Below are 22,886 nucleotides of genomic sequence, written 5' to 3' on the forward strand. Positions count from 1 at the left end.
GCCTTAAGTTGGTACTGACAAGTGTACTGTTAGACAATTAGACTAGACAAAACCTTCACAGATTTTGCAGTTGCTTGTTTGCTCTCTCATCACAAACATCTTCTCAAAACCCATTAAACTTTTGGTTGCTACAGTGGATTTATCAATTTATTTATTTAAAATCCTTTATATCCTGCTCTTCTTCCCTAAGGAGATCAGAGCAGCATCCGCTAACAGTAGTAGAATAATATAAACAGAGAATAAGAACAATATAAGAAGAGCCAGCTGGATCAAACCAACTGTCCATCTAGTCCAGCATCCTGCTGTTGCAGTGGCCAATCAACTCACACCATCCCAAATAATTAGGAGGGCTCAAAAGCCTAATTTATAACAAAAGTTTTAACTCCTTCTACGTGGAAGCAGGAAGTTCTAAAGGTGGGTGGGCACCCCAGAAAAGGCCCTCTTGAGCACTGTTACCTTCTGATAAGGACAGTGGGGAGGGCCTCTGTGGAAGATGTTAGTTTTTGGACGGGATTATATGGAGGTACTTGTATATGGATTATAACAATTCCTTATGTATATGGATGAACCAAGCTTTGGTTGTGCTGCACATGTATGAACCCCATTGCAGGTTCACATTTCAATTCTATGTTTGGTTAATCATCCATGAGTCCCATTGCTGGAGTTAATGATTTCTCTTTGCAATTAAGTAATGGCAGGATTGTACCCAAAGTTTTCTTGGAGCATATCCAAGTGGTATGTGAATGAGTGCCTGAACTACATTTCGTATTTTACAATAGTCCCATTTTAAGAAATCAACACAGTGTTCAGTCTCAATGCCTTGAACGAGAAAGGATAGCTACAGCAATTGGTAGTCCCTTTGGGGAGAAAACAAACTTATAGTGTTGGAAGAGACAGCACTCAACCTTTAAAGCACTCAAATAATAGAAAAGAAAAATGTACGCTACAATCCTAAACACACTTGCTAGGGAGTTAGCCCCACTGAACATAGTGAGTTCATGAAACAGTATATTGCTGTGTGTGAGGAGAGGATCACCTTGCAAATGCTCCCCACTCTCCCCCCCCCAAAAAAGCAGATTTTAAAAAAAACAATATATTCAAATAAAAAGTCTCAAACTGCAGGAATATGAACGAGGGAGAAATTATGCCACTCATTCCTAATAATATATTGGGTAATATTTATTAACTACCTGGCTGTGACACTCTTACCATTGCAATGCATATGGTAGTCACAAAAACATGGAGATACTGTCTGTGGGAAGAATAGCATTTTCTATTATGATTATTAGATGTATATCCTATAATTCCAATGCATTTTCATTTTTTAGGGTAGCTTACAAAACATAAAAACAATAAAATCAGCATATATAAAACATAGCATATTCACTGGTGGAGAAGTGCGATAACCAACAAAAAGCATTGCTCAAGAGAAAAAAACTCAGACTGTGCACAACAAATGAGTAACGATTGGTTGTGCATTTGATTTGATCATTCTTTTTTTATTAAATCTGCAGGATCTTACTACACACCACAAATTATTTATTCTTATTGTCTAAGTTAATAAAATAGCTGAACAACTCTTTCAATTTATATTTGAATATAAATGAGTGGTGGAATTTCACACATTCAAAGAGCAGCAGTGACAGGCAGCTACCTATTCTAATTTCTTGAAATAATTGCTTAGCATTTAAGACCACAGTCCTGCACTTAGTCACAAACCATTAAGTCCCACTGACCTCACCAGTACTTTCATGTCTATAACAGGGTGCATGTTGTGCAGAATTGCAGCCAGGTTGTACTTTCAGTTCTCAAATGGGAAAAACTGATTTCCATGCAAAAAAAGGCATTCTTTCCACATTCATAATTTATAGAATTGGAGTCCCATTTTCCCTCCCCCCCCCAATACTGTCCCATCTTGCATTAATGTCGGGTTCATTGTCTATGTCGATGCAGAGTAAATAGAAAGAAAGAAAAGAACGTCCAGTTGCACAACCAAGTCTGCAAGTGTCAAAGCCATAATATCTGTTTACATGACACTACTATATTTCCAGTCAAGATAATTCATTTTAAATTGTACCCCAACTTTCACCATCACCTCTGAGAATGTCAGTTTATCATCAAAGCGTGTTTGCTAACAGAAATCCACCTGTCTGCTACTGTTTCAGTCCCCAATCAGCATTTGTACATGATGCCATGCCTGCGTATTCTGTTGTATTTTCCCCTTCCTTAGACAAAGCACATAGATGTTGTGAGTGATCATCTCCTCACCACAGCTAGGTATTTGTGTCACCCATGAGATGTATTTGGAGACTATGAGGCACAAGTGGACTATATCATCCCATTGATCTTAGTCCACTCATAGATGTCCTGCTCACACACTATGTCTGAGTTGATGAGAAGATATCTGTCACCGACACAAAAGTGTTTCTGGCAAGCAGCACACTTGAAGCATTCCAGGTGGTACACTTTGTCTTTTACTCGCATGGTCATCTCATAGGCCCGGATTCGTTTGTCACAGGAGGCACAGAGGCCATCTTGGCCGAAAAGCCTTTGGGGGAGGAAAAATTCAAGAGTCAGAGTTTTTCTAACTACAAGGAAAAGTGCTTATTCATTTGACTTTGTTTTCTTAAGATGAAATAATTTGTGGACAGGCACATCCAGAAATTTGTGAAGGGAGAAAGAGGAAGGGAGGTGAAAAGGGGAACTCTGATGCTGCCATGATGATTCTCATTTCTTTCTTTTTTTCCCCAGACAGCCTGTTGGTTGAAAAACTGGCTTTGTCTTACTTTGGATTTAAGTAATCAAGATGCATTTGCAGTTTCTCTATAATAAAAACATGTCCATGTCCATAGAACCATTTTTATTAAATTGGATTACAGTGGATTCTGTGAACTGCTAGAATTTCTAACCCAGGTGTTTTCTAGGATCCTTTATTTAGCACAGGCATATCCAATGTGCTACCCTCCAGATGTTGTTGGACTACATCCATCAGCCCCAACCAGCACGGCCTACGGGAGCTGTAATTTACCGACATCTGGAAGGCACCATGGTGGTTATCCCTGTTTAAGCATACTGCAGTCTCATTAAGTCACCCCTGCAGAGACCATCATTATGATGCTATGTTTTCAAATACTGTTCTGTGTAACGTGCAAGATACATATTGATAGTATGTACTTCCAGATAATTAATTCATTCAGGCCACTGCCTGCTAAATATGTAAAAACAAGTTTAATATTCCAGTCGGAAATATTACTAGGAAGCAGAAGCAAATAGATATTTGCAATACTTGCATCATCACATGAATTTCAGAAAGGGTTTATCAGTTTCCAGTGCTCTGCTTATCACAGACATAGACTGTGCTGGCAAAAAGCAGGCTGTTTACTTTGGGAATAGAATGCCTAGGAAGCAAACAGATGTTTCCCTTGTCTTCCAGGAGATGTCACTGTTCATTTCTTCATAGCCACTGTAACATAATTGTTACATATCAATGGTGTTTTTTTTATAGGTGACACTAACACCTTTTAGTTTAGAATGCATCACTTGTGAAAGTGGATTAAAAAATAGAAGAGGGGCTGTTTTAAAGCAAATATATACAGTCCAGCCAATGTAGGTTTTTACATTTGAATTACAGATTCAGGAAATGCAAAAGCCAATTTAACGGTCTGTGTCTATGAAATTCTTCATTAGCAGACACAGATAATTAACACATTATGCTGTGAAAAGATGGAATGCATCCAATTACAAGGCACAGAAAATGCATTAATTTAAGAACCCATATTATCTGTCATTACAGTGAGAAAATATTCAGCTAGTGGAAACAGGACTGAATCCGTTCAGGGTGTTGCATATACATCGGTGATTTACTGCATATTACTTTACACAAAGCCAGTCCTATTCAAACACAACTGCTACGGAAAAAAGCTCTGATGCAGGATATGAGATGGGTTAGCACTTTATTCTTCTCTGCTGCTGCCCTGCCCCCAGTAATTTTTTGAGTACATTAAACACTGCAGCATCGGGCTGTAAATAGTGTATTCTTTTCCCATGGTTTCATAGTATCACACAGGTGAAGTACAATAGATATGACAAACAATTAATACCCTTGAACGGTAAAAGAACAGTTATTCTTCATTAGCAACCAGCAAGGAAAAAAAATATTATTGATGCCGTTTTTAAGTAGAAAATGCAAACAGAAACCTAAAATTCTTAAGTGTGCACATAGTGTGTTATGAACACTAGTTTTATGTCTCGTACTTCAGCCCTAGTTTCCATCCAGTTCAGGAAAAGCACAAATGTAACCACCTGATTCTAAACCTTTAGATTGGTGGTATGCCTGCCTGGAATCCAGGCATAATTCTTCCTCCCTTTTCCTTACCATGCCATATGATGACTCTAACATCAGTAGTTAGTCTACAGAGTAGAGCCTTGCATAAGATCGGACAGCAACTAGTGGAGAAGCTCTTGTCAGCCCCACCCCATTCAGCATATCTCCAGTCTTTGCCTTAACATTGCTCCTGCTCAGCCTAATCTGACAAGGAGCTTATCCAGACTTGGCTTTGAGACTAGTCAGTTTTCAGCTATCGTACATCCCTTCTGTGCGGCTGAGCCCAGCCTCTCTCCTCCTTGTGCTACAATTTTGAAGCTGAGGGTGGATCCCAGCTTCGTTCAAAACACTAGAAAGAAAGAAAGAAAGAAAGAAAGAAAGAAAGAAAGAAAGAAAGAAAGAAAGAAAGAAAGAAAGAAAGAGGTAATATGATGGTGGCTGGTATACCTGAGATAGTCTCTTCGGCACAGTTTTCTGCCCAGTTTATAATACAGTCGCCTTCCTACTTCTCCCAGTCTGCACCCACACAAGTCACAGCTGAGGCAGTCTTCATGCCAGTACTGATCAATGGCTTTGAGGAAGTAACGGTCCCCAATGTTCTGCTGGCAACCTCCACATGTTAACAGGGAAGGGGGGATTTGGAGCACCTCATCAACTGGCTCCCTGGTGAAAAGAAACAGTTTTTAGAATATACTTAGTAAACCAAATCAAACATTTCAACCCACCCGTAGTCTAATCAGAGAAGGAATTTAGTCTGGTTTTTCTCCCATTGTACTTTATGACAAACAACAACAACAACAAGCACTGACAATGAGGAACTAGGTATGTAAAAGTCCTATTCAAGGCTCTCCATGTTCAATAGTTTTTATCTTATGTTAATATATATATACTGCCTGTTGTCAAAAGACCACAGGATGGTTTACAACATAGACCATAATAATATATATCAACACAAAAAAACCAAAATGATTACATAACTGCAATTTGTAATAAGCAATACTTTATAGTACTTAATGAATACATACAAAGCAGCAATGTCAGTTTATACTAAATATCATCTCAGCAATAAACTCCACAACTCCAAATACAGAGTCTCATAAGTTATTTTTAGTTGTTATTGTAAGTATGATGGAGGACATAAATTTAGGTACAGAATTCAAAATCCCAAGAATCTCAGCTTTTATGTCTGTAAAATCAAGTTTCTAGTCCTTAAGGCTGAAAGACAAGTTTGGAAATGTGTGGAAAATGCTTGCAGAGATCTCAGATACCATAAACGGGCTGAGTAAGATCTCCAGTGGTAAATGGACTAGTGACCTGCACAACTTTTGCCTTTATTCATACTTAGCAGAAGCATAATAAATTTCTGTAAATGCTTAATTTGTATAATTTATACAAGATGTAGAATCTAGCCTCTCTTGGTGCAAAAAAAAGTTTTTAGTATGTTAGTGAAGAATATGTGCACTGCCCTGAACTTATTTTCTTTTAATTAATTACATAGGTTGGTATTCAACTAAACAACTGCGCTCGCACTAGGATTAGTGCTAGTGCAATGAGGTTTTCCTCCTTCTCCCCCCACACCATCCCCACATCTGCTGTGGAGAGTTGAGGGAGCCCTCAGAACAGATTTATGGTGCATGGGCAGAGGAGAGAATGTTCTGTTGCACAAGCAGAAATCCTTGAGCTGACAGAACATGTCCGTTAGCATTACGCTGAACAGAACCAAAAATAGGGAAAATATTGCTAATATATTGTTTCAGTTGGTTTTGTTTGGTCCAAATTGAGTCCATCATATATTACAAGTTATTTCTGGGTCTGTAATTAATAAATTGCACAGTAGGACCCCTCTCCCATGAGTCATAGCTTTGGCCAGTGCTACTTTGACAATAAATTTGTGGACAGTATAAGAAAACCTACAAGTAAACAAAAATAAAATATTAAGTTGCTCATATTTTCTTAGGTGATTAAGAAAAACTACACCTGTTCGATTTGTTTCTGTTTCCTACTTTGTCAAATACAGTACAGCATATCAATGTATACTAATACTGCTATGACTAATATTTTTAGACATTGTAATAACATTTGTAAATAACGCCATATAGGTATGATATTTTGACCATCAGTATGCATTTTACAGTTGAATGTGAAAAGTCTTGGTCTTGTCTAGCCCTTACAACATCCACATGATACTGGTAGCTTTTCTATCCATTTCACAGTTTAGCCAGTATGAGATAGGCAAGTCAATTTATGTCTGTTTAGTAAATCTATTGCTTCACTGAGACTATGGCTACAATCCTAAGCACTCACACCTGGGAATAAGCCCCACTGAACATAGTGGGACTTATTTCTGAGAAAACATGCACAGGATGGCACACTGTATGTCATCAAAGACTGTTTTTAAGCACATGTCCTGATAAGTGCAGGGTGAATTCTATTCCCCCCACCAGTGACTTTTCTGTTGTAGTTGGTATTATGCCTAAATGATGATGAGAAGATTACAAAATGAATATAGCCCCCATATGTCAGGATGCTGAATTTTATTAACCACTTCCTCCAATAGCAATGTCAGGTATTGAATGCTAACAGGATTGGAGCCAAATGGGGCCACTGAGAAATAAGAGGGGAGATATTTGTGGGCTTAGGAAAATCCTGATATTTGCACAATTACCAAAAAAACAAAAAACCCTATGGAGGTAGCCCCTCCTCCCAAAAGTAATCCAACAAGAAAAGCTCAGTAACCACAAAATGATGAGTGCAAGTTCAAAAAGAAAAGAGTATGAAACACCCTACTTCAGTCTTTTACACCTTAAAGTGTCCTGGAAGATAACTTGGCTGGCTAGCTGGCACCCTGAATCAGAGCACCCACATTAGGGGTAATGGTACACTGCAACATTTTGCTGCAGGTCCCACTTACCATCCTTTGAAACTCTCTTCACATACTACTTTTAGGTATATGTCTAGTTTGTTTTAAGGAGATCTCCAACAATACAAAAAGTGAATATGACAAATGTGTTTACAAATACATATATCATACAGAGATACTTATCAGGAGCTGCGATTTACTGTACTTCCCTACTGAGTGTATACTCAGTAGGAAATCAAAGGGAATGTATGAAACTGTCCTGAGAAATGTAGTAAATTTAAGGCTGCATTCCTGTGCACACATACCTAGGAATATTGAAATAAAAGGAACTTTCTTGTGAATAAAAATGCATAGGATTGGAGTGTAAATGTGATTACATTAGCTATTTAAATAGTTCAGCAGATTGCAACCTTTTCTAAGTGGGACTTCTGAATAAGCATATTTAAGATTAGGGTGGGAAGTTCTCCTCCAGGAAGCTACAATGGACTTTATTTCAAATCTTTCACTCAGTTTGATTCTGCATCCTTTTGGGTGGTATCATTAAGCAGCTTTTCCCACCTTGTGCCCTCCAGATATTCTGGATTTTACCAGTCCTATCACCCCAGCTGGCATGGCCCTGCTGGTTGGGGCTGATGAGAACTGTAGTCCAAAACATGTGAAGGGCACCAGGTTGAGAAGTCTGATTTAAAGTAAAGAAATTTATGTTTTGCTTCTGCCTATATAACAAGGACTCCTTTTAAATGTTACGCCTGCACCCTGATCCTGACTGGGGAGTGGGAGATGGTTTTGTGTTAATTACCCATGCAGTTGCTTTGGCCACGTGGTTGCCTTTAATTAATGTCTTACAATAAGCCCATTAAATGAGATTTCCACTGTCCAGATGTAATATTTAAAAAGGTATAACAGGCAGAGGTACCTTCAAGGGTTTGTCCCATATATATTGTGGGCGTTGTATTTCCAATGAGTTATTTAATCCTGCAGCAGCTTTACTTTATAGGTGAGAACTAATAGAAAATTCATTCCGAGTTTAGATCCTTATACAGTCAAAATGGCACCATGCATGCACAAAGGGTGTGGGTATCAAACTAAAGGAAAATCTCAAGGTTTGCAAAATACAAAATGTCTTTAAGAAGAATCTCGACACAGGTAGCCCCCCCTAACAGCCCAATGAAGCCTGTGCATGCTTAGTGGGCATGGAATGCTTACTGATTGTTGGAATCGGCAGGACCCACTTGTTAACAATATGAGTCTCATTTTATTTCAGAGACAAATATGAATTACATCATATACATCTGGGGAGATTCAGCCCCAAAGTATTCATTGTCGCAATTATGATCAAAAAGTAATGTACTTTTCACCCCAGGGAAAAATATTATTTGGAGCAATTGGGTGGGAGCAGGGAAAATAATGACTGGGTAAAATAAGAGAGAGGGGAAAGACGTTTCTTAATGTAAATGTATTATCACCCTGAAAGATGCTTTGTTCCCTGGATATTTTGCGACTGCTGTTGAGTTATTCCCAGTGAAATGCCAACAGCCTGCACAGTCAGCAACTCACAGTAAGATATTTTAGCACATGTTTAACCTTAAGCTTATAAACATTGCCACTGAAGAGAAATAAAATCCTCACATCTTCAAAGTTAATCACTTGATTTACTGGTTTACATTATGCATCTTCCTCACGCTGTTAACATGTTCACTCCATCCCTGCATCTGATTGCTTAGGATAGTTTTCAAGCTAAATAAGTTCATTTGAGTCTCTATCTCACACACCACTTGTACTACATATGAATGATTTTAATTCAGGATAAGGGTTTGGAAATAAAAACAAATGTACATTCTAGCCAATGCAGATGTCACATTGGCCTTATAAATCTTTTAAAGCACAGACCAATGTAAGCCCATAAAAATGTCCAGTGGAAATACCCATTTAAAGTTATCATGTGACACAACAGTGCCAATACGAAGGCCTGGCAAGGCCTGGCTCCATCAATGCCAGCTACGTGTACCTCCTCACCCCCAGTGGTGTAGTTGTCCAGGGTCTTGGGGGGGTCTTAGACCCCTTACTTTTTTTGGAGCAGGGTCCCAGCAGGGTCCCTATGTCTCCAGCATCCTATGAGACAATCAGGAGGAATGGGGAGTGTGTTAGCCACTGAGAAGAGTCTACTAACATGCTTCCTTGTCGTTTCCTGCTGATTGGAGCCAATCAGAGTGAAAGGTGGTGAGTCAGCCTCTGAGAAGACTCTTCTCAGCAGCTAACACTCTCCCTTCTTCATGCTTATTGGCTCCTAAGGATATCTGTTGTTGTGGGAGAAGGTTTAAAAAGGAACTCATTCTTAACCCAGCAGCAAAGGGGGGGCATGGCTGTGAAAGTACCCTGCACTTCAGAATTTGCCACTACACTACTGCCCACCCCCAGACTGGAACCAGACTGGTAAAACTCTGATGTAAAAGCCTTCTTGCTGCTCCCCAGTCAAATCTTAGCCCATCAACACCCTTTAAATTTGTTAAATTTGTCAGCTGCACTCACTCAAAAAAGTCAACTTTTTAAAAAATTAAGAGAGGACACTTTTCCATCCAGACCTCAGGCATTGACTTCCAGTTGTGGTTCTGTTCCTGTGGTTCTGTCTGGGTATCCATGTTATTTTCAGGTCCATACCATTAAACTGGTAGCATAACAGCTTAGTTACTGGCTGATTTGAAGGCAGGCATTCCCCCTCCCTCACCTAAACCAAACCTGTGAGAAGGTTATGTACCCCCTTCCTGCCCCTGATTTTTATCATGTCAGTGTTTACCAGCTGACTACAATAGCTGCTATTTTTCCAGCTGCTCACAATAATAGGAGCTAAAATCTAAGGCTTGGAGACAGCTTTTAATGTTAAGCTCCAGAAATAAGCAAACTGTACTGTTGTATTTCTCCAGCCTGTAGCTTCTCAAAGCAATCTCACGAAAACTTAAGAGAATGAAAAATGATTAAAAACTGACTCAATTTTTTTATTTGAAGCAGTGAAACTTCTTTAAGCCTTATGTAGCTGAAAAATAAGCTTATGGCCAAATGTTATTTTATTATCACTTGAAAGATTGTCAAGGTCTCCAGGCATTTCATACTAAATGCCAATTTGCCATTATGAAGAAAAAAAACCACTTAGTTCCATACCTATACAGTACTGTGGGTGAGCTGTTGAATTCTTTCAGTGTTCACAGTTCCTATTTTTATAAACAAATATATTTTAAACATTTTAAAAAGCATACTAGTCTTTTAAGGAGGATACTGTCAATGAAGCCAGTAGCAATTTCTTTCTGAATAACATCAGACCCGTAGCCTATGAGGGGCTAGGGGGACCCTCCCTTCCTAAAATTTTCCTGGCCTCCCTAATATTTTTTTTACAAAAATTAATTAAATCAATTACAATTTAATTAAATTAATTACAGTTTTTTCTCATCCCCTACTTTTTTGGTGCCCCCCTGAACTTTTAGATTGGCTATGGGCCTGAACAGGATCAAACCAAAATCCTCAAAACATAAGTATCTGTCCTATTTTAAGCAGTGGCAGTGGTAAAGTCAAACAGAAGTAAAGTCAAACAGAACAGCATTTGTGACATGCCTTGTCATGACAGTGTTCATATATTTAAAAATGCGTAGGACTGAACGAGACAGTGTGCGAGTTCCTGAAACCAATACACAGAAACTATCTTCAGCATATCCTACAGATCTAAGGAACAGAGTGAGAGCAATGGCTCATTCTGAAATTTCAGATCCACCTCCCAGTATCCTTCATAAAGGTTTTAAGTTGCACAGCTGTGCCTTGCAGCTTAGAATAGTTCTTTAAAACCAGGTTAAGCCCAAAACAACGAGAGACTTAAAAGAACGGGGGGGGGGGGAGGAAATGCTCGTATATATACTTTATGTTCCAGGATGTTGTATGTAGTAATTATATACTGAACATATACTTTGTTAGATGATTCTCACTTTTTTTCTTGCTGGCACTTATAAGAAATGTTTGCAAGATTAACAGGACAATCCTACACATGTCTGATCAGAAGTGTAGTTCCCAGGTATGTGAATATAAGATTGGAGGCTGAAGGATGAATAGGAAGATTAACATAGTAGGAGAAACAGGAAACAGTTATTACAATTATAACAAACGTATAATTTTTTGTCAGTATATACCATATATAATGTGTAAGCCTATATATAAATGTCTTATCTAATTGAGGCCAATCATTTATCCTAACCACACTGACTATAAGAGTATATAAACCTATTTCTCAGGGGGGGAAAGGATAGGACTGGGTTGTAAGGCTTTCCAAGTCCCTGGTTGAAAAGCTCTGCATAATTATCCACATAGTTATTTGCATAGTTATTTCAGTGGAATTTACAGCAGCATCCTAATCACGTTTACTCAGAATAAATCCTAAATAATTCAATGGCGCTTACTCCCAGATAAGTAGGGTAAGGATTGCAAGCTTAAGCCTGAATCGCTGAGCTCAGGATTGCATCCTATTTTTTCTTGATATTTCATGGGACTAGTTGACAGATTTATCCAATATACATGTATATCGAATTAAAGAGGGGCATTAAAAGTTAAAATAAGCTTTCCCAACTAGAATACAACGAAGCTGCGATGAGGACAAATAAAACACAACCATCAAAAACAGAACCATACAACTGGAATCCTACGCATGTTTACTCAGAAGTAAGTCCTTCAAAGTTCAATGGACTTACTCCCAGGTAAGGGACTGCAGTACTTAGGACTGCAGTTTTAACATCCAAGTTCAATAACAGTGCCAGTTTAATATATCTGCATTTATTTGGGAGTACAGCAGGATCATTGTAAGAAGTCTATCCGGAAATCCTAATTCTGTATCAAGTTACACATTTTTTTAATTTCTTCAAATAGCAGCTAAGGAGGGGGTGGGGTGGCAACACCCCCCTTCTCTGCTTGATAGTGCTCTGGCTCATGCACAGAAACTCTTTTGCTGGACATTTTGTTGTAAGTTTCAAGCTGGTGGTTTGCCTTATGATAACGCACACATCTGATAACAACCTTGACCTTTTAGTCTAATCAGCCAGCGTAGGCCATCGGGGAGCAGAAAAAGAGACGGAAAACAAACTTAGGCTTTAGTAAAAGATGACGCTCCTAAACCCCTGTCCGTCTTGAATCACTTTCATCAGCATCACCTATCTACAGACCAGAGGAAAATGCTTTTGATACCAGGTCGTTCCTCTCCCTTCCTCCCCCCACTCTCACCCGCAACAGGAGCTCGATGGGAAATCTGGTGGTTCTGGTAATTTGTCTCCAACACAAAATGGGGAACTTACATGTGTCTCTGGGTTTCAGTTACCATCCCCACAAGTAGCTGGTAGGCAGGCTTAGTAGCTTAATGAGATCTCGGTGCTAGCTTAATGACACAGTGCACAGCCCGTCCATAATAATAATGTGAGCGCAATTCAGGGACTGTATCGGGATGGGGAAAGTGGGGGCTCTCCAGCACTGCCTTCACACATCAATTAACCCGGAGAAAGGAAGATGCAGCCCTATTGTATCTCTCTCTCTCCAACCGGCACTTTCTGCGAACAAGCTGTCACCAAAGAAATAACGCGGAATGATCAAGGGTACCCCCCCCCGCCCGCCTACCCACTGATTGCGAAGATTCTCTATCCCTCCAAAGGCAAAGTTGGCGATAGCTAAGGAAATTGAAAGAGGGACCAGAGGGGGGAGGAGGTCACTTACTCGGAGGGCTCGAGGCTTTTTCTTTCGATGGCCGATGACATTGGCAGGTCTCGGGTCCTTTGTAGTGTGGTGGCGGGTTTGTCTGCGAGGAGATCTGCCCCCACAAAGGCTGCCTGCTCACCACCGGCAGCCGAGTGGCACCTCCGCCCCCCTGTCACCCACTCCCCAATGACATTCACAGGATTTCCTCCTGTTAACCGCCCGGGAGGGCGAAGTGGGCTCCTGCGTGGGGCGATGCTGCTCCGGTTGCGATGCCTCCGCAAGCACGCACGGCTAACCCTTAGGCTCTAACCCTCCATCCTGGCTCGCCACGCTCCGCCTGCCCGCCCGCTGCTGCGCGATTGCCCGGGCAGAGGCTGTTGCTTGCTCAGCTCCGCGCCCCCTCGAGTCTCTCGAGCTGTCACTGCCGCGCTTCTCCCGGCGTCTCCTCTCGGCGTGCCTTATGTTTCCTGCCTGGGCAGCTCAGGGCACGCTCCGGAGAGGGACTCCTGCTCCGCAGAGGCGGCTTCCAGCTCCTCCACCACCATCACCATTATTGTTGCAGCTATTATTACTACGGCTATTATTATCGAAGCTGGCTCAGCGGTCTCGCCTCTCTGGTTTCACATCCTCTTTCCTGGTCACGATTCAAATACAATAGAAGGAAATGACACTTAAAGCGACAGCTGTCTATTTCTTAACTGGACTCCCGGGGATTTTAGCAAGCCCGAGCGGCAGCATCTCTCACGACTGAGTTGCCTGCTTAAAGGGCCAGTCCTCGACTCACCAACAGCCAAGGTTGACACTAACACAAAACGTTGAGGGCGTTAGTGCCGTTTTAAGGAACCGTACACTCCTTTGCTAGCAAGCAAAGAGTCAAGCTCATGGAAAGTTGCCTTACAAGTAAATTGGGGATTAAACACCCAATATTTCATCCACCACAGCGCTGTTTGAGGTTAAAAGTGCATCAGTGGGTGAACACATCCAACCGAAGAATAATCATTATCCGCCTACATGAGACCTGATGAAGCCTATAGTGTTTTGTTGATCATGAAGGCATTTGCACGGCTCTGCATCTTGAACATGGACGGCTCTTGGACAATTTCATCCCTTTCAGACTAATTCAAACGTTGGAATAGGAAGCATTATTGATTGGTCATTAATCACATCTACCTTTCTATCTGCCTATGTATGATATATCTTCAAGTTCAAACAGATACATCTTCAAAAGGACATAGCTAAAGGAATGAGCAAACACAAAGAAAGAAGTAATGGAAGCAACTCTCTCACAGTCTTTCCAACCTCTCTCAGCCCTTCTTCACCTCTAGCCCACCATGAGGCAGGGAGATTCAAGCAGTGAAGTGATCTCTGCTGTTGTTAAAATTCAGCTTCACTGTAAAAGTACAATGACCGCACCAGGTTGGAGGTGTGCCTGTCAACTAGATAGGGCTATCTGATCTGGTGATTCCAATATAAGTAAAGAAAAAAGACTCAAATTGTAGTGGAAAAATACCAGATAATGTCACTGTGTACAAAAACATTTAAAGATACTCTTCTGTAATTGCCTAATTTTAACTACACTCAATCCCTTGAGCATCTCTTCAAAGAACTGTGGGGAATAATGTCAGAGATGGCAGGACTTCCTCTAAAGGCCAGTGGCGCCAGATGTATGAAGCTCTGTTATGGCCTTCAGTGGGCTCTGCATCTGGCTCTAGTGCCTAATGTTTATTTCAAAGACAGATCATTAGGAAACAGCTGGTCTTTAATTTCTGTAACGATAGGTGTTGGGGCTACACTTTCTGACCTGGATGTTCTCCATTCATCCCAGACATTTGTGGGTCAGTGGTAGGTAATCTGAGATTAGGGAAGAGGCAGTGAATATGGTCAAATCTGCTACCATCTATATATGAAAATATGAAGTGTGGTCTCCGATTGCAAGATTGCTCCAGATAGTCAATAGTAAAAACAACAGCAGCAAACCTCCCAAATAATAACAAAACATTTGTACAACTGTTGCAAACTGCTTAGGGGATTGAAGGGTGGGGGAAGGTAGGTTTGTGATGTTATGGACACTTGCCAATAGGCATGCACCATAGACATTTTTTTCCTGCAACATGCTGAAAATTTCCAAAATCATTTTGTTCAGAGTCCAATTCAGATAATAAATAAATTGCTTCATTTGGAGGGCAGCACAAAATCTTTCTTTCTTTCTTTCTTTCTTTCTTTCTTTCTTTCTTTCTTTCTTTCTTTCTTTCTTTCTTTCTTTCTTTCTTTCTTTCGTAATGCTGTCTGTTTTAGCCCCAAAACATGCACAACATGCCATTCATACACCATACTTGATTAAAGAACGCATGCTTACTGAAAAATGTAGCATAGAATCATAGAGGCCATCAAGAGCTGGAAGGCCATCAAGTCCAACCCTCTGCTCAATGCAGGAATCCAAATCAAAGCATGTGAGCCATCCCCAGTTTAAGGAGTAACTGTATTGTATAAGGATGTAAAGACACATCGAGATCACATTTAGTTGAATAAAGACTTTATGAAAAGCAGAAGTGGGTTGTCTCTGCTTTTAAGACAGTGTCTATCCAAAAAGGGAGTAGAGTGCTGCCATATTTTTATTTATATTTATATCCCACCCTTCCTCTCAGAAGGAGCCGAGCGCAGCATATGTTACATGTCTGTATGTCTGTTATATGTCCATATATCATGTTACATGTCCATGTATCTATAAAACTGTATTACTCTCAAGGTGTGTTTCATGGGACATGTGGGTGGCAAGTTCACACACTCAGGTTCCCAAGAACATGTGTCTTAACAGTACTGTTAACATAAATTCAGGCTGCAGCACAGAAGAGTTTATCTGCATATTTCCTTAATGATGAAAGTAGCTGAGGAACTAGGGATGGAATGACTTGTCAATGTTGGTCCTCTCAGTTTCTACATTTTCTAATCTTGAATTTGATTCTCCACACTTCTGCAGCAATTTGCCAGTTTTTAAAATCTGCATGAAAATTCTTCAGCATTTTAGTGCAATTGTTTCCTAATATATTTTTGTATGCAGTTTTGATGACTGTACACATCGTTTACAAACATTTATCCCAATATAAAGCATTTTTGTAAACATTGCTTGGTTGGCAAACTATGTTGCAAATTTCAGATAAGTGTGAATTTCAAAGGATGACTGTGTTTCAGTTCTCATATTGTTTCAGAAAGTGCACATTTGATAAATTTGGCTTTAAATGTGAACTGAATTGAATTTCTTCCCCACCCCTATGAGGAACAGAACAAGTTGTTCAGGAAAGATGTGGAATCTACTCTGCAGGTTGTCAGTGTAATTCCTGTGTATGTATAATAGCAAAAGAAGATCAAACCCACAAAGTTTTAATTGCTGTAAACTGCCCAGACAGCTTCAGCTATAGGGCGGTATATAAATGTAATAAAATAAATAAATAAATAAAGTTTTAGCAAAATATACCAGAAAATCTCAGTAATACATACTAATTCATTTGGGAAAAGCACAGACGTTAATTTGTAACTGCTAGATTTAAGGATTCCTTCCAGCCACTTCAAGAACTTGAATTAAAGAACTCTTGCTTCTTCCAAATCAATTATCTCAAAGACTAAGTATATTTGCTTGGAAGTAAGTCTGGCCATGTTTCATGGCACTTACTCCTACGTTACAGAGCAGCTGGGTTGGCATGGTACAAAACTCTGCTGCATCCCTGCCAGTTCATGTAGCCAGAACAGAAGATGAGGGGGCAGCTTTTCCACTGATGTTGCTGTGTCAACTCCAGGTTGGCACAGAGGGGGCAAAATCGGACCTCTGTCTGAGAAGCAGATCAGCTGTGTATCCACTGGATCCATTGTTGGCCCTGCTCTGCCCTGTAACACACCAACCTTGAACCTACTGGCCCAGGTTCAGGTTTGATGTACTAAGCCCTTGCATTGATATATAAAGCCCAGGATACATAAGGACTGCCTTACTAATCTGGAGGAGTGCTTTTAGTTGTTCCCTGTGTTACAGACACCCACCTAGAGATATGAAGGCCGTGGGGGGGGGGAAATGGGAAAATGTGAAAGCCCTCCTCATATTTTCCCAATTTTTTTGGGGGGGGGAGGAAAAATTAAGAAAAAATGGGGGCAAGGTTCCCCCCCCATTTTTCTGTTTTTTCTGGGGGGCTTCACATCTGTAGGCCTGATTAGCTTCATCTAGAAGTCAGGCATTTAGTGTTGTGGTTCCATGTTGTGGAATACTCTTCCAGCAGAGATTCAGCAGGCATCCTTGCTTTTGATTTTCAGGCATCTCTTGAAGATCTATTTATGCTGACAGGCCTTTCAGTTGTTTAATTTTTATTTTGATTAGCTAGTCACCTTAATGATTATCTGTATTTTTATTTTTTATGGGCTTTTATGTTTTTAACATTATAAACCATCCTGATATTTTATGATATGGCAATACAGAAATACTATTGTAAATAAATAAATAAATAAATAAATAGATGTATTTTGGTCCTTATGATCATCTGTGGGTGCAGCAGGGGTCTTTGTACAAGCAGTACCCCCTTCCCCTGGCAGAATGTAGCAGGGGGAGACTTCCACTGAATCCTAACCCCCTGCAGCAGCACGGACTGGAGTTTAGGATAATTCTGCCTGTGTATATAGGATTACAGCCAGTTAATGTTAGTTATGTACTATCACATCAGAAGGTAAAATAAACAAGAAAGGCAAAGTAATTAAAACATTGGGGATTTGGGGGCAATGTCTTGGCAAAGAAATGGATTAATGTCTTAGCAATTCAATTTAAATGGGAAAATGCCATATAGAAGGATTTCAAATTGTTTAAGAAACCAAATATAAACACTTTTACAATTATTTTTAATTATTCTAAGTGGGTCTATTTTATTTTTAGGACATGAAAATGAAATGGACTGCCTTCAAGTCGATCCCACACTAAAAAAACTTTAAAATATTGTCAAGAGCATGGGAATGGGGATGGATGATTCCTGTGGGTCCCCTTTCCAGCCTCTGATTTGGAATCCTGTGCCTTGGAATGAGGAACTCTCTGCTGGTCAAATGAGTCTTTTGTTAACCAAACAGATTGGCCAGGTAAGATAATGGGCTGATCAGTTGCCTAGCAATGGTGAATGGGCCAGGAAGACCCTTTTGTCATTGAAACTCTCCAGGAGAGCCTCCCCCCCACTCCTGGCAGCTAGCAGAAGTTGTGCTTGTAGTTCGAGCGTGGCTAGAGAACTGCTGGGAACAGGAAGGCAGGCAAACAGGCAGACTGGCTCTCTGCACCATGGTCTTTGGGGTGCCTCCTGCAACCCAGACAGAAAAGCTGGATATTGGACTGCTGATGCATTGAACCCTTCCATCCTTGAGCTCAGGTTGGAATGTGTGTAAATAAATAAACCATATTTCATAAAGACACCACAGTCTCCGCTGACCTTCTTCCCCAAAGGAAACCAAACCCTGGAGGAACGCAGGGACCCCCCAAATCTCACCGCTCAGACACTGGAGGAGGCGCGCAACAATATCATAAAAACAGACTTTAAAATATATTAAAACAAAACATCTATAAAACATTTTTTAAAAAGCTTTAAAAACATCTTTTTTAAAAAAGAAAAGGTTTAAAAACACATTAAAAAGCAATTCCAACACAGACTCAGATTGGGATAATGTCTCAGCTTAAAAGGGTTGTTGAAAGAGGAAGGTCTTCAGTAGGCACCAAAAAGATAACAGAGATGGTGCCCGCCTAATATTTAGGGGGAGGGAATTCCAAAGAGTCAGTGCCACTACACTAAAGGTCTGTTTCCCATGTTGTGTGGAATGGACCTCTTGATAAGATGGTGTCTGCAGGAGGTCCTCACCTGCAGAGTGCAGTGATCGACTGGGTATATAAGGGATAAGATGGTCTTTCAGGTATCTTGGTCCCAAGCTGTATAGGGCTTTGTACACCAAAACTAGAACCTTGAACTTAGTCTGGAAGCTAATAGGTAGCCAGTGTAATTCTTTCAGCAGCAGGGTAACATGTTGGCGATAACCTGCCCCAGTGAGCAGTCTTGCCACTGCATTTTGCACTAGCTGCAGTTTCCGGACTAACCTCAAGGGTAGCTCCACATAGAGCACATTACAGTAATCCAGTCTGGAGGTTACCAGTGCATGGACAACAGTGGTCAGGCTATCCCAGTCCAGAAATGCCTGCAGCTGTCTTACCATCTGAAGCTGGTAAAAGGCACTCCTAGCCACTGAGATCACCTGGGCCTCTAGAGACAAAGATGAGTTGAGGAGCACCCCTAGACTACCGACCTGCTCTTTCAGAGGGAGTACAATCCCATCCAAAGCACACAACTGACCAATTATCCTAACTTGGGAACCACCAACCCACAGTGCCTGTCTTGCTAGGATTCAGACTCAGTTTATTGGCCCTCATCCAGCCCACCACCAAGTCCAGGCAGCAGTCCAGGGCTTGTATGGCCTCTCCCGATTCAGATGTTACAGAGAAATAGAGCTGGGTATCATCACTGTACTGCTGACACCATGCCCCAAATCTCCTGATGACCACTCCCAAGGGCTTCATATAGATGTTAAACAGCATGGGGGACAAGATGGTACCTTGCAGCACCCCACAGCACAACTGCCAGGGGGCTGATACACAATCACCCAATGCTATTCTCTGAAAAAGACCCTGGAGATAGGATCAGAATCACTGGAAAACAGTGTCTCCAATACCCATCTCACCAAGTTGGCCCAGAACGGCACCATGGTCAATGGTATCAAAAGCCACAGAGAGATCAAGTAAGAATAACAGGGTCTCACTTCCACTGTCCTTCTCCTGATAAAGGTAATTAATCAGGGTGACCAAGGCCGATTCAGTCCCATAACCAGGCCCGAACGTAGATTGGAATGGGTCAAGATAATCTGTTTCATCCAAGACTACTTGCAATTGCTGCGCCACAACCCTCTCAATCACCTTCCCTAAGAAGAGAGTATTTGCAACTGGTCGGTAGTTGTGGCAAACCAATGAGTCCAGGGTGGGCTTTTTCTGGAGTGGTCAGATCACCACCTCTTTCAGGGTGGCTGGAACCACTCCCTCCCACAACAATGTGTTGACCACACCCCAGATCCACTCAGTCAGACCTGCTCGGCAAGCTTTAATAAGCCAAGAAGGGCAAGGGTCAAGAGAAGATGTCACTGGCTACAACGTCACAAGCACCTTGTCCACCTCATCAGGCAACATCAACTGAAACCGTTCCCAAGAAATTGCAGCAGACATTACACTGGACACCTCACTGGGGACTACAGTAGATGTGGATGAAGCATCAAGATTGCTGCAAAGGCAAGCAAAGTTACCCTCCAAGTGCCTTGCAAACAATTCACTGTGGGTTTCCGAAGGGTCTAAAACTCTATTTCCTGGAGTTGATGTCTACAGACCCCTGACAATATGGAAAATCTCCACTGGATGGCTACTTGAGGATGTGATGGTGGCAGAGAAGTGGGCCTTGTTTGGCGCCCACAGCACCGCACAGTAGGCACGGTTATGATTTTTCCCTCATGCCCAATCAGCCTCAGAGCACATCTTTCACCATTTGTGTTGCAGCCATTGTCCAACCTGTTTCATTGCCCTTAGCTCACTGGTGTACCAAGGTGCAAACTGGGCTCCACAATGCTGGATAGGGTGCTCAAGGGCAACCGTGTCAAGAGCCTGGTGCACCTTGCTGTTCCACAGCGTGGCAAGGGCCTCAACAGGGTCACCAGCTCTATCTACTGAGAACTTTCCCAAGGCATTCAGGAATCCTGTGGATTCCATTAGTCTCCGGAGGTGGACCATCTTAATTTGTCCATCACTCCTGCTGGGGAGGATTGGAGCCATAAGTCTAAACTTCACCAGGAAGTGGTCTGACCATGACAATAGGGTGACTTTCACCCTCCCCAATTTCCAGACCACTCCTTCCTCCATCTGCAGCAAAAACCAAGTCAAGGGTGAGCCGTGCCCCGTATGTCAAGCTGGTGACAACTTGAGACACCCCCATGGTCATCATGGAGGCCATGAAGTCCTGAGCCAGTACAATAGAGGCAGCCTCAACATGGACATTTCCTGGTGACAGAGATAGAAATTATGTAGACCACAGCAGCCTCTCCTCCCTATCCCTGCAGCCTTTGTTAGTGTTGCACTGAGTGTACAGGTGGGCAAAACTGGGTCAGATCAACTCCTCCCAGCTCACCCACCCAGGTCTCGGTAATGCACACCAAATCTGCACCTTCATCCACAATCAAATCATGGATGAGTGTGGTATTATTGTGTACTAACCTGGCACTAAACAACACACATAGGCCAGTGGGCATAACAGATGAGCAACAAGGAACTCATCCATGAGAGGAGTGGGAGTGAGGAACAAGGCGTAGATATTTTGTGAATTTACACATTTGCTAGCTATTTTATAGTTAACCAAAGAAGCAGCCATGCCACTTAATACATTGGCACTGATCCAGTCTCGGGCTACAATTAGATGTACTTAGCTACTGCAGCCAATGTGGGGTTTTCCAGCTGTGGAACAAGCTTTCCTTTACCCTCTCTTAACTCTTCAAAGGACACACATATATTCCTCCAAATATAGCACCATTTTCCCATACTCTCCCATCCCACCCCTTGTTTCAGGCAAGCTTTTAGGTATATATATAAAGTCAGTTTCCTGGCATATTTATCAAACATTTGTTCAGTGCCTTTAAAATGTCATTTTTAAAGAAACAACAACCATCTGAAAAATTGCCTACGGCTTTGTGCTTGTCATAATAGCCAGTCAATCCCTACTTTGCACAGCTGGCTTTTGCTAGAAACAGAAAGCTAGCTCTGCAGATTGCTGATTGGCTGCCCCTTCTGACAATCTCAAAACTACGCCCCCCTCTTTGCTGCACTGAGCAATGTTTCAAGTTTTTTAAAAATCTTAACTGGTTGCTCCTGATCTTGGTTCTCTGGGAAAGATATAGTCTTGCCAAGAAGGTTAAGGGCAGATCCACAGCAATTTAGCTCTGTATGCATCACTAGTTGTGCCTACTGCAGTTATTACTGTAATATAAAAGAGCCACTAGTGGCCCTGGTTTAGTTAGCAAGTATACCCATATCTGCCTCAATAGACACAATAATCATGTTCAGTGGACCCATCGTGATGCAGGTATGCATCTACATCAGCCAGGAACATGGATCTCCCCTGACAGTATTGTGACAATTACATTCAGACAAATCCAACTAATATTACTGAGCATATCTAGGAACACAGTCTGCTGATCATTACTCACTGCTGTTTCTGGGTCTCTTGGCTTTCCATAGAAAAACACAAGATTGAATACATGCAATAGAAGAGTGTTCTCCTCATTTCTAGCACAATGTAGACAGTGAGCAAGACCAAAAAACGACCAGCAGCACAGACCAGCAGGGACCAATATTGGGTTTCGTTTTTCTGTCTTGAAGGAAGCCATTCTCTTCCAGCAGAGAGTGTGGAGTTTTTGGAAGCTAGTTGATTGACAGTTATGGAACAGGTGTAGCCATACCTACCCATGGGGATGCAGTGATGGAGACAGCTGTACCGGTTACTCTGAAGCTTGCTATCATGCATCTTTCATGTGGATTGCTTTTGAAACTCACACCAACGTAATGTATAGTTTATGGTTTGGCCCTAAGGTAATCAGCCTAAATTTGCAGTTTAGCTAGCGGCATAGCTGAGTTGTTTTTCTGAGTTTCCTGTTAAGCAGCTGCCTATAATGAACCTCCCAAACTGGTTTTAAATTCTGTTGAGTTTAAAAGTTGTTTAGGGGATTGACTAAAGAACTGTTTAAAGAGGGGGGGAAACCACATTGCAAACATTGGGTTGCATCCAATGATGGCTTTGCCTTAACAAAAACTGCATTCGCTTGTGAAAGTTGTTGGGGCACCTGATTTCACTACTCACTTGAAGAAAGGGTTGGGAGAGAAATTTGATTCAGTTTGCATTT

The 22,886-nt window shown here is 41.4% G+C and overlaps 1 protein-coding gene across 3 annotated transcripts; it reads right to left on the reverse strand.

Moving 5' to 3' along the window:
* Positions 1 to 1,478: 1,478 nt before the first annotated feature.
* LMO2 (LIM domain only 2) lies at positions 1,479 to 22,302 on the reverse strand. 3 transcript variants are annotated; one of them, XM_061610735.1, is made up of 3 exons: positions 22,194 to 22,302; positions 4,772 to 4,987; positions 1,479 to 2,548 (listed from the first exon to the last, which is right to left on the reverse strand). In XM_061610735.1, the coding sequence occupies exons 1-3, from the start codon at positions 22,268 to 22,270 to the stop codon at positions 2,329 to 2,331; spliced, it is 513 nt and encodes a 170-aa protein (XP_061466719.1). In that variant the 5' UTR covers positions 22,271 to 22,302; the 3' UTR covers positions 1,479 to 2,328. The 3 variants fall into 3 exon arrangements, with proteins under 3 accessions (XP_061466719.1, XP_061466721.1, XP_061466720.1); XM_061610737.1 differs by lacking the exon at positions 22,194 to 22,302 and adding an exon at positions 12,918 to 13,199; XM_061610736.1 differs by lacking the exon at positions 22,194 to 22,302 and adding an exon at positions 12,506 to 12,557.
* Between the last annotated feature and the right edge of the window lie 584 nt (positions 22,303 to 22,886).

The sequence above is a fragment of the Rhineura floridana genome, chromosome 2, assembly GCF_030035675.1.
Source record: "Rhineura floridana isolate rRhiFlo1 chromosome 2, rRhiFlo1.hap2, whole genome shotgun sequence".
NCBI lineage: Eukaryota > Metazoa > Chordata > Lepidosauria > Squamata > Rhineuridae > Rhineura > Rhineura floridana.